Here is a 12,117-nt window from a genome sequence, read left to right as displayed (position 1 = left end):
TGCAGACGGAGTCTCGTTCACTCAGTGCTCAATGGTGCCCAGGCTGGAGTGCAGTGGCGTGATCTCGGCTCGCTACAACCTCCACCTCCCAGCAGCCTGCCTTGGCCTCCCAAAGTGCCGAGATTGCAGCCTCTGCCCGGCCGCCACCCCGTCTGGGAAGTGAGGAGCGTCTCTGCCTGGCCGCCCATCGTCTGGGATGTGAGGAGCCCCTCTGCCTGGCTGCCCAGTCTGGAAAGTGAGGAGCGTCTCTGCCCGGCCGCCATCCCATCTAGGAAGTGAGGAGCGCCTCTTCCCGGCCGCCATCCCATCTGGGAAGTGAGGAGCGTCTCTGCCCGGCCACCCATCGTCTGAGATGTGGGAAGCACCTCTGCCCTGCCACCCCATCCGGGATGTGAGGAGTGTCTCTGCCCGGCCGCCCCGTCTGAGAAGTGAGGAGACCCTCTGCCTGGCAACCGCCGTGTCTGAGAAGTGAGGAGCCCCTCTGCCCAGCAGCCGCCCCGTCTGAGAAGTGAGGAGCCCCTCCGCCCAGCAGCCACCCCGTCTGGGAAGTGAGGAGTGTCTCCGCCCGGCAGCCACCTCGTCCGGGAGGGAGGTGGGGGGGGTCAGCCCCCCGCCCGGCCAGCCACCCCGTCCGGCAGGTGAGGGGCGCCTCTGCCCGGCCGCCCCTACTGGGAAATGAGGAGCCTCTCTGCCCGGCCAGCCGCCCCGTCCGGGAGGGAGGTGGGGGGGGTCAGCCCCCCGCCCGGCCAGCCGCCCCGTCCGGCAGGTGAGGGGCGCCTCTGCCCGGCCGCCCCTACTGGGAAATGAGGAGCCCCTCTGCCCGGCCAGCTGCCCCGTCCGGGAGGGAGGTGGGGGGGTCAGCCCCCCGCCCGGCCAGCCGCCCCGTCCGGGAGGGAGGTGGGGGGGTCAGCCCCCCACCTGGCCAGCCGCCCCGTCCGGGAGGTGAGGGGCGCCTCTGCCCGGCTGCCCCTACTGGGAAGTGAGGAGCCCCTCTGCCCGGCCAGCCGCCCCGTCCAGGAGGGAGGTGGGGGGGGTCAGCCCCCCGTCTGGCCAGCCGCCCCGTCCGGGAGGTGAGGGGCGCCTCTGCCCGGCTGCCCCTACTGGGAAGTGAGGAGCCCCTCTGCCCGGCCACCACCCCGTCTGGGAGGTGTACCCAACAGCTCATTGAGAATGGGCCATGACGACAATGGCAGTTTTGTGGAATAGAAAGTGGGGAAAGGTGGGGAAAAGATTGAGAAATCGGATGGTTGCCATGTCTGTGTAGAAAGAGGTAGACATGGGAGACTTTTCATTTTGTTCTGTACTAAGAAAAATTCTTCTGCCTTGGGATCCTGTTGATCGGTGACCTTACCCCCAACCCTGTGCTCTCTGAAACCTGTGCTGTATCCACTCAGGGTTGAATGGATTAAGGGTGGTGCAAGATGTGCTTTGTTAAACAGATGCTTGAAGGCAGCATGCTCCTTAAGAGTCATCACCACTCCCTAATCTCAAGTACCCAGGGACACAAACACTGCGGAAGGCTGCAGGGTCCTCTGCCTAGGAAAACCAGAGACCTTTGTTCACTTGTTTATCTGCTGACCTTCCCTCCACTATTGTCCTGTGACCCTGCCAAATCCCCCTCTGCGAGAAACACCCAAGAATGATCAATAAAAAAAAAAAGAAAAAAAAAAAGAAAAAAACAAAACAAAACAAAAAAAAGCTGCACGCACCCACCCCATGTCAAAAGTAACACAGTATCGATACAAAAAGAGCCTGGATCCCTCACATGGACAGCCCTGATCTGCTGACTCTGAGTGCTGTGTGACAGAAAAGCAAAACTTTTATATTGTTTTAAGTACTGTTATTTAACCTTTATGTTAGAACCAATCTTATCATTTAGCCTAACTAATACAAGGTATCTTCATATGAGGGTAAACTACAGTCACCAAAAGTGATTACATATCAGAAGGCTGAGGTGGGAGGATCATTTGAGACCAGGAATTTGAGGCTACACCACACTATGATCATGCCTGTGAATAGCCACAGTACTCCAGCATGAGCAACACAGTGATACCCTGTCTCTAAAAAAAAGCCAAAGGAAATTTTTTTTTTAGGGATAGTGTCTCACTATGTTGCCCAGGTTGGTAGGTTTCTAACTCCTATGCTCAAGCAATCCTCCTGCCTTGGCCTCCCAAAGTGCTGGGATTACAAGCATGAGCCACTGTGCCGGGCCAAAAAAAAAATAAAAATTTAAAATAAAAGTAAAGACAAAATATTAAAAAATGTTAAAAAGTGACTACATAAAGATTAACTGGTGTTTAATAAAATAAACATTGCTGAATTAAGAATCAGGCTTCAATTCTTTGTACAAGTATACATACATAGTCAGGGAGTGAAAGCAAGAATTCAGGATTTCACTTTACAGCACTGTCTCTCGGACTTTAAGATACAATCTCTGGGAACAAAAGGGACCAAAATCAAAGGTCTACCTGCACAATACCTAAATATGAAAGCCCCTTAACTTGACTTAGTGTCCATACTCCTGCACATGCAATACTTAAAGCAACTTAAAAAAAAAAATCAGATACTGTGCTATATATACTTAACAAATACAGACTGCTCTACAAGAACAGTGATAGAATTTTAAGAAACACTGCATTATCGAAAATCACATATAAAAATAACTGTTTCCATATAAAAATGGGAACTGGGGGGGACAAGGGAGTTTCCAGTTGCAGTAAAAATATTTTTTTCTTTAGGAGTATCAATAATAAATTTTAGCTATAAGAGGACGTTATAAAATCTAAACATCATTGAGGAAACCCTACAACTGACCAAACCTCATTTCTGCCTCCATTCCCAGCACTGTCATTAGCACAGTGGCCTTCAAATCAGTTAGGACAAACAAGAATGACTCAGAGCAGCAGAGCTATCCAACTGTTCTTCTCTCCCACGCCACTCTTCCCCACCTGCTTATCCAATTGTTATACCAAACAGTAGTGTGCCTAATTAAAATTGTGCTCCTTAATCCACCCTATTAAAGTTCATGTTATTCTAATACAATCTATAAGATGGCATTTATTTAATTACTCTTCTCAACAATCTTATTATGTAAGCACTATTACACTGGAGTCCTATTATTAGGTTAATAATATAACTAATAGGTTAATGAGCATATACAGTGCAAGTCATTTAAATTTCAGGACATTGCATCTAGTCACTCTACTCATGAGCTTATGACCCAGGGTGACCTTGAGAGCGGAGATGCATTTCTCCTATGCCCTCAGAACAAACCAGATCCCATATACCTCACTCGAAGTATGAGCTATTTTGAATGTGAGTCTAAAGTTTAGTTTAATTTTGAATATAAGCAAATTTTCCTGTCCTGTTAGCTTTGGAACCAAATTAAGAACAAAACTGTATAGTAGTTCCATTTCACAAAGAGGTTGTTAAACGGCTTGACCAAGGACACAAGTAGTACTCAAACATTTGCCTGAATCCTTTGTCACCTCTTAAGACTAATTTCTTGGTATCACTTCCAAATACTTTACAATGTTTGCTAAAAACACATTTTCCAGTCTGTTTTTATGAATCTTAAGCAGTAAAGCAAATCTAAACATAACTAATTATATTAAATGTATACAGTTAAACATACTGACCAAAAGACATTGTCAGAGTGGGACAAGACCCATCTATTTGCTATCCAGAAGAAATCCACTTTAAATATTATATAGAAAGGTTAAAAGTAAAAGGATTGAAAATGATATACCATGTAAACACTAATAAAACGGAAGTAACTACATTCATATCTGAGGCAAAGGAAACTTCAGAGCCAGGAAAGTTACTAGGAATATAAGGTGTCATTACATAATAATAAAAGAGTTCACTAAGAAGACAACAATCCTAAATATGTATGTACCCACCTAAGAGCCTCAAAATGAATGAAGCAAAAACTAAGAGAACTTAAAAGAGAAATACAGCTGGGCATGGTGGCTCATGCCTGTAATCCCAGCACTTCGAGAGGCCGAGGCAGGTGGATTGCTTGGGCCCAGGAGTTCAAGACCAGCCTGGGCATCATGAAGAAACCCTGTCTCTACTAAAAATACAAAAAATTAACCAGGCATGGTAGCTCACACCCGTAGTCCCAGCTACTGGGGAGGCAGAGGCACGAGAATCACTTGAACCAGGAAGGCAGAGGGTGTAGCGAGCCAAGATCATGCCACTGCACTCCAGCATTCCAGCCTGGGCGACACAGCAAGACTCAGTCTCAAAAAAAAAAAAAAAAAAAAAAAAAAGGAGAGAAATAGATAAATCCACAATTACAGTTGTTATAGTTGCAGACTTCAATACTCTTCTCTTGGTAATCAGTAAACAAGTAGAAAATCAGCAAAGATATAAAAGAATTGACCAACACTAATAACCAACTGGATTTGACATTTATAGAACACACTACACAAAAATGTACATTCAAGTGCAGAAAGTACATTCAAGTGCACAAAGAACTGAAATCATGTGTGTTCTCTAGCCATAATGGAATTAAATTAAAAGTCATTTGAGACTGTCTCAAAAAAAAAGGTATCAAATCAACAATCTATGCTTCAACATTAAGAAACTAGAAAAAGAACAAAATAAAAATTGAAGCAAGCATTAGAAAGGAAGAAAACAATGAAATTGAAAACAAAAATAGAAACAAAATTCAATCAGATCAAAATCTGGTTCTTTGAAAATGTATAATGAATAAACCTCTTGTCAGACTGACAAAGGAAAAAGACAGAAGGAAGAATTATCAATATCAGGAATGAAGAGAGACATCACTACAGACCCCACAGATATTAAAAGAGGCTGTGACAAACAACTCTAAGCACATAAACTTGACAACTTAGATAAAATGCACCAATTTCTTTAATAAAAACCACAGGCTAGGCACCGTGGCTCACACCTGTAATTCTAGCACTTTCGGAGGCCGAGGAGGGCAGATCACTTGAGGTCAGGAGTTCAGACCAGCCTGGCCAACATGGTGAAACCGTCTCTAATAAAAATACAAAAAAATTAGCCAGGGGTGGTGGCACATGCCTGTAATCCCAGCTACTGGGGAGGCTGAGGCAGGAGAATCGCTTGAACCTGGGAGGCGGAGGTTGCATTGAGCCGAGATGGCACCATTGCACTCCAGCCTGGGTGAAAAAGTGAGACTTTGCCTCAAAAAAAAAAAAAAAAAAAAAAGTTGTGTAAAATCCACTATTTAGTTAATATACTCAAAAAGTGCTAGTTATTTTACAAGACTGAACCATATGAAATTTCCAGTTATCAAATGATTAAACCTAGAACAATGTAAGCATTGCATTTCCTTGTTTTATATGATTCGGCGTTCTCAAGAGTGCTAATCACATCTACACATCTATCACAATGAATTGCCTTGGATTTTGAGGACTGAGGTTCATTGAACATTTGTCAAACATATTCTGGAGATTTTTCACAACACAGGTTATGTGCAAATCTAGGATCTGAACATTTACTAGGAAAGGAGTACTTAACTACAGAAATTTTTACTTGTACTTTTTCTTAAGCTTTTTTTTTTTTTTTTTTTTTTTAGAAACAAGATCTTGCTCTGTTGACCAAGCTGGAGTGCAGTGGTGCAATCATAGCTCGTGGCAGCCTTAAACCCTGAGCTCAAGCCATCCTCCCACCTCACCCTTCCAAGTACAGGTGAGCACCACCCTGCCTGGCTAATTAAAAAAAAATTGTTTTTTGTAGAGACAGGGTCTTGCTATATTGCCCAGGCTGGTCTCAAACTCCTGGGTTCAAGCAATCCTCCTGCCTGGGCCTCCCTAAGTACTGGGATTACTGGTATGAGCCACCATGCTTGGTCATACTTCTACTCTTCAGCAATCTACTATTTTTCTTTTCTTTTCTTTTCTTTTTTTTTGAGACAGGGTCTCACTCCGTCACCCAGGCTGACATGCAGTGGTATAATCTCTACTCACTGCAACCTCTGCTTCCCAGGCTCAAGCAGTCCTTCAGTCTCAGCCTCCCAAATAGCTGGGACTACAGGCAAAAACTAAGAGAGCCACCATGCCCAGCTAATTTTTGTATTTTTTGTAGAGATGGGGTTTCGCCATGTAGGCCAGGCTGGTCTCGAACTCCTGACCTCAAAATGATCCACCCGCGTCTGCCTCCCAAAGTGCTGGGATTACAGGCGTGAGCTATTTTTAATTCTTAATAAAAAATAACCCTGTTATCTGAAGCATGGATTCACTACAAAATAAAGATTAAGGTCCATCAAGGCTTTCTAGTAACACTTATTTAAAAAAAAAAAGATCAATCAAGGCTAAAAACATTAAAAAGAGAGAGAGAAGGCAACCAGATTTCTAGGATTATCTCATCCCTTTGCTCAAAACCCTTTAATATCTTCCTACCTCACTGAGTCAGTCCTACAGGCCATTTCTTACTATTCTCTTTCCTCTTCTACTCCAGCCACACTGGGCACCCTGCTGTCCCTCAAACATGCAAGTTACAGTCCTCCATTGTTTAATAACCAGGACGGATTCTGAGAAATGTGTAATTAGGCAATTTCGTCATTGTGTGAACATCATGGAATATACTTAAACACACCTAGATGGTACGGCCTACTACACACCTAAGCTATGTAGTCTATTTGCTCCTAGGCTACAAACCTGTACAGGATGTTACTCCACTGAACACCGTAGGCAACTTTAACACAATGAAGTATTTGTATATCTAAACACAGCTAAACATTAAAAAGTTACCAAAAAAAGGTATTATATATAAGACCATTGTTAAAGATAAAAATGTCATTTGGCGCCTGACTGTATACTACTCCTCACCTCAGGGCTGTGCTGTTTCCCTCTACCACGAATGCTCTTCTTAAATACGGCTCACTTCATCTCCTTCTGATACCTGCTTAAATGTCATCTTCTCAAAATGGCCTTGTCTGACCAACTTATTAAAATAGTATCCCAACTACAAGTCACTGTTATTTTTTTCCTAGTTGTCTGTCTTCCCCCCAATAGAATATAAACTATAAAAGGAAGAGGCCTTTGTTTTATGCGCTGCTCTATCTCCAGACCCTAGAACAGTAGCAGGCTCTCATAAGAATATGCAGAACAAGATGTTGCACAAAGACAACACATATATATATGTCTCCAATTAAAACTTTTGTCACGGATAACAAAAAAAGCTAAGAAAACAGTTTGAAACCCTGCACGCTCTGCTACTTAGAAAGAAATAACTATGCTTTAGAAGGAAATGTTTCATTTAAAAAAAAACACTAACAAATGTCTGGATTCCCTAAAGACAAACAATAATGCTAAGTGCACGCATGCTGCAATTCTGCTGGTACAAAATGCTCTGGTTTATCACAAAAGATCTTCACTAAGCCATTTTCCCAGGAACCACGAAATTCTAGCTAAAGATTCTTAAGGAAAAATAGAGGCAAAATTAACATATTAGTGATATATCGTGATTAGGAAACACACAATATTTCCTACTAGTTGAAACTTCATAGCACCAAGCAAGATAACCGGAAATCGGATCGGGAGTGTCTGCCTCACGGAGACACTGGGAGAGAAAAAGTCCTCAAAGAACTGCACCTCCTTTTCTTGGCGCCAGGCTGGCTACGAGGACTCAGTCCGGAGATGCAGCGGGGTGTGTGGGGTTTGGCAGGAAGAGGCCCGGACTGCGAGTTAGGGGTGTGCCCAGGCCACCTTCCTCTCCCACTGATTTTCTCTCAAGAGAAAACGGAAAGTTGCCTGCGCCTCCTACCCGCTCCCAAAAAGGCCGGGGGGAGGGTTGCTGAGGGTAGACCCCTCCCCTTCGCCAAGGCAGGCCTCGGCCCCAGCAGCGCTCCCCAGTTTCCAGCTCACCCGGCTCCCGGTTGATCTCGATGTCGAAGTGGCACTGCGGCCGGTCCTGCGCCCCCATCGCGACCGAGGTGGCGGCAAGAGCTGGGAGAGAGGGGGAGGAAAGCGGTCAGGGCAGGGGCGAGGGCGGGGGCGAGGGCGGGGGCGAGGGCAGGGGCGAGGGCGGGGCTGAGACGAAGTCCGCGCCACGGTGCCTCACGCCGGCCCGTCGCGACAGCGCAGGAGGCCAAGACGAGGCCCCCTCCCGCCCCGGGCCTCGCGGCTCCCACGCAGCGCGCACGCATGCGGGCGAGCTCTTCACCTGGCTGGCCTCCAGCCTGAGCGGGTCCCCGTGAGCAGAGGAGAAAGCACTTCCACTGCAGCCAAACCCCAACGCCGCTAACGGAACGCCGTCTCCTCCCCCAGGCCGGGCCTCCCAATGCCACGCTAAACCCCGCGAGAGTCGGGACAAATACCGCGAGAGTACAGTCTAGATGGGGGTGGTCAACCGAAGGTGGCGGCAGCGGGGGCGTACGCACGGGGGCGTGTCTGGGGAGCTCTCGAGGAGCCTCCAGCCAGCGCTCCTATACCTGCGCGCTCCCTGTTTGCCCCCGGCTTTGAAGTCAGTCGCCCAATCTGAAAGCCGTGGGTGCGCCTGCGCCCTCCATCTCGTCAGGTGTGGCTGTGAGCGTCGCGCATTTTCCGATACCGCGAGACTTCCCTGTTTCCGAGCGCTGTAAAGGAACTGAGTGAATTGAGGCTTTGAGTTTTCGTTAGCCAAGACGTTGTGTTGCTCTGTGTGTTTTTTGGCCGGGGGTGGTTATGTCCGTGTCCTACTGTTAGGTCTTTTAGGCTGAAGAATGCGTTCCTTCCCGCTTTGGCACCAGCGTCACTGGCACCGTTTTTGTCCTGTGCTTACTGGCCATTCTGCATCTTTTGTGAAGTTTCAGTTCCAGTCTTCTGCCCGTTTTTAAATCTAGTCCTTCGTGTTTAACAGTTCTGGATACAAATGTTTTGTTAGATATATGTATGCTCTGAATGAAAATCTTTTGTTACATAAATGATTGCGAAGTCTTTTTCCCAATCTGGGCCTGTCGTTTCATTGTTTTGACTTTTTTGGCAAAGAAGTTTTTAATTCTGATTAAGTCAATTGGTCAGTTTTATATTTTAATGGTTTGTGCTTTTTCTGTGCTAGGAAATCTCTGCCTACCTCAAGTTCTTGAAGATATTCTGTGTTCTCATATATGTTTTACATAGTCTTTAACGTGTAAGTCTATGATCTAATAGCATTAATTTTTGCTTATGTTGTCAAGTAAGTGTCAACATTTTCCTATTGGGATATACAGTCGTTCCATTACAGTTTGTTGAAAAGACTCTTATACATTGAATTACCTTCGCCTTGTGACCATATATGTGTGGGTCTGTTTCTGGATTTTTGTTCCAGTGATCTGTGTCTGAGTACCACACTATTTTATAAGTTTTTTAAAAAACTATAAAATACACATTACATGGGCGGGCGCGGTGGCTCATGCCTGTAATCCCAGCACTTTGGGAGGCCGAGGCAGGCGGATCACGAGGTCAGGAGATCGAGACCATCCTGGCTAACACGGTGAAACCCTGTCTCTACTAAAAATACAAAAAATTAGCCGGGCGTGGTGGCGGGCGCCTGTAGTCCCAGCTACTCGGGAGGCTGAGGCAGAAGAATGGAGCGAACCCGGGAGGCAGAGCTTGCAGTAAGCCGAGATCGGTCCACTGCATTCCAGCCTGGGTGACAGAGCGAGACTCCGTCTCAAAAAAAAAAAAAAAAAATATATATATATATATATAGATATAAATACACATTACGTGAAAGTTGCCATTTTAACCATTTTTAAGTGTACAGTTCGCTGGCATTAACTGTATTTCACACGGTTGTACAACCCTCAGTACCTCCCATCCGTCCACAGAACATTTTCCATCTTGCAAAACTGAAACTCTGTATTATTAAACAGTAACTCCCCATTTCCCTCTTTTCCCAAGTTCCTGGCAGCCACCCTTCTACTTTCTCTCTGTAAATTTGTCTACTCTAGTATTTGTCTACTCATATGTGAGTAAAATCATATAATAATGTTCTTGTAGGCTAGGTGCGGTGGGTCACACCTGCCTCTGGGAGGCCGAGGTGGGTGGATCACATGAGGTCAGGAGTTCGAGACCAGCCTGGCCAACATGATGAAACGCCGTCTCTACTAAAAATACAAAAAATTAGCAGGGCGTGGTGGCAGGCACCTGTAATCCCAGCTACTCAGGAGGCTGACGCAGGAGAATCCCTTGAACCCGGGAGGCAGAGATTGCAGTGAGCCAAGATTGCTCCACTGCACTCCAGCCTGGGTGACAGTGCGAGACTCTGTCTCAAAAAAAAAAAAAAAAAAAAAAAATTGTTCTTTTGTAGCTGGGTGATTTCACTTAGCATGTCTTCCATTTCATCCATGTCGTAGCATGTCAGAATTTCCTTTTTTGAGGCTGAATAATATTCCATTGTATGTGTATATCATATTTTGTCTATCCATTCATATGTCAGTGGATATTTAGATTGCTTCTACCTTTTGGCTGTTGTAAATAGTACTGTTATGAACGTGGGTGTACAAATACCTCTTTGAAACCTGCTTTCAATTATTTTGGATATATGCCCAGAAATGGAATTACTGGATCATAAGCTAATTCCATTTAAGATTTTTCCAGGAATTACCATACTGTTTTCCATAGCTGCACTATTTTACATTTCCATCAGCAGTGCACAAAGGTTCCAATTTTTCCACATCGTCACCAACACTTGTTATTTTTTGGTTTTCTTTATTGCCATCCTAATGGATGTGAAGTGGCACACTGTTTTAATTAATGTAGTTTTATAGTAAATTTGGAAATTGGGCTCACTTAGATTGGGTGTCCAATCTTTTGGTTTACCTGGGCCACATTGGAAGAATAATCGTCTTCAGCCATACATAAAATACACTAACACTAACAATAGCCAATGAGCTTAAAATCGCAACAAAATCTCATATTTCTTGAAAGTTTATGAGTTTGTGTTGGGCTGCACCCAAAGTTGTCCTGGGCCACATGTGGCCCATGGGTGGCGGGTTGGACAAGCTTGACTTAGATCATTTCCGACCTGTTTCTGCACCTATGTCACCTTTTTTTTTTTTTTGAGACAAAGTCTCACTCCGTCGCCCAGATTGGAGTGCAGTGGCACGATCTTGGCTCACTGCAACCTCTGCCTTCTGAGATCAAGCGATTCCCCTGCCTCAGCCTCCAGAGTAGCTGAGACTACAGGCACACGCCACCACACCTGGCTAATTTTTTTGTATTTTTAGTAGAGACAGGGTTTCACCATGTTGGCCAGGCTGGTCTCCATCTCCTGACCTTGTGATCTGCCCGCGTTGGCCTCCCAAAGTGCTGGGATTACAGGCATGAGTCACCGCACCCAGCCATCCATGTCACCTTTTTAAAGTACAGTCAAACCTTTGGTACTTCCACACCATCACAGAAGTGCTGTCCTTTGTTAGGGCTTGCCCATTCTACCTCCCTGAGAGTCCAGTGTGTCTATTAGAGGAGCAGTCTGTAGGCTGAATTGAGAAGCTAGCGGTCTTGGGTCTGATTTTGCTGACAATTACAGACTTGAACAGTATGAAATGTACATGCCTTTCTGGAGATGAAATAGTTTGATAAAGCTAACTTTCATACATGGATTCATGAAAGGAAAGGATGGAGACCATTACCCAGCTTTGTAATTACTGTGTTTAGGACATCAGGCTTCAATGTAAATAGGTTTTAGAGCTCAGGAATGAAATATTTAATTTGGGATGTACTTAAAGAACTTTAAACCTAGAATTCATTCTTATCTTGACATTCCAGCAATTCTCTTCTTTCTGCCACTGGTTATGTGACCTGAGACAAATCACTTTGATCTCTCTGAAGTTTACTTTCTTCATCTGTAAAATAAATGAGATAAAATATCTCCTTTCTAAGGTCCTGCCTCTCTCAAAGATTATTTTATTCTGTCTTGTGATTTGAAATTATATTTTAGATGATTCGAAGATGAAAGTATGCAATTTGGTCTGTGATTAAGGTGAAGAAACCCCTGGGACAAGGCAGGCCTAGGGCTAGTATCAACCAAAATGACTGACACCTCCTCCATCTCTTCCAAGAGTGGTAGAAAGTTGGTATCCAAAGAGTTTACAAACTCAGGCTTAATTTGTCCATGATTTATCATGAAGGAGAAGCACTGGTAGTACGAATTTTCAGGTAA

General features: G+C 45.0%; 2 protein-coding genes across 11 annotated transcripts in view; one reads left to right on the top strand and one right to left on the bottom strand.

Moving 5' to 3' along the window:
- The window catches only part of NKTR (natural killer cell triggering receptor), a 50,142-nt gene extending 41,849 nt beyond the window's left edge, over positions 1-8,293 (bottom strand). For 4 of the 5 annotated variants that reach the window (XM_034956191.3, XM_003809286.7, XM_034956195.3 and 1 more), the window contains exons 1-2: positions 8,158-8,293; positions 7,860-7,940 (exon numbers count right to left, since the gene is read on the bottom strand). In XM_034956191.3, coding sequence (XP_034812082.2) covers positions 7,860-7,917 — 58 coding nt within the window. In that variant the 5' untranslated portion in view covers positions 7,918-7,940; positions 8,158-8,293. The remainder of the gene's footprint in view (positions 1-7,859; positions 7,941-8,157) is intronic. The other variant, XM_034956194.3, reaches the window with a different exon arrangement.
- Positions 927-12,117, top strand: part of SEC22C (SEC22 homolog C, vesicle trafficking protein) — a 60,615-nt gene continuing 49,424 nt past the window's right edge. Inside the window, exon 1 of one of the 6 annotated variants that reach the window (XM_024928301.4) lies at positions 927-7,927. The gene's annotated coding sequence lies outside the window, so the exon portion shown is untranslated. Of the gene's footprint in view, positions 7,928-8,333; positions 8,512-12,117 lie in introns of those variants that run through there. The other 5 variants (XM_063602274.1, XM_055109731.2, XM_063602277.1 and 2 more) reach the window with 5 other exon arrangements.

This window comes from Pan paniscus, chromosome 2 (assembly GCF_029289425.2).
Source record: "Pan paniscus chromosome 2, NHGRI_mPanPan1-v2.0_pri, whole genome shotgun sequence".
In the NCBI taxonomy this organism is placed as follows: Eukaryota; Metazoa; Chordata; class Mammalia; order Primates; family Hominidae; genus Pan; species Pan paniscus.
This window is presented reverse-complemented; position numbering and strand designations above follow the sequence as displayed.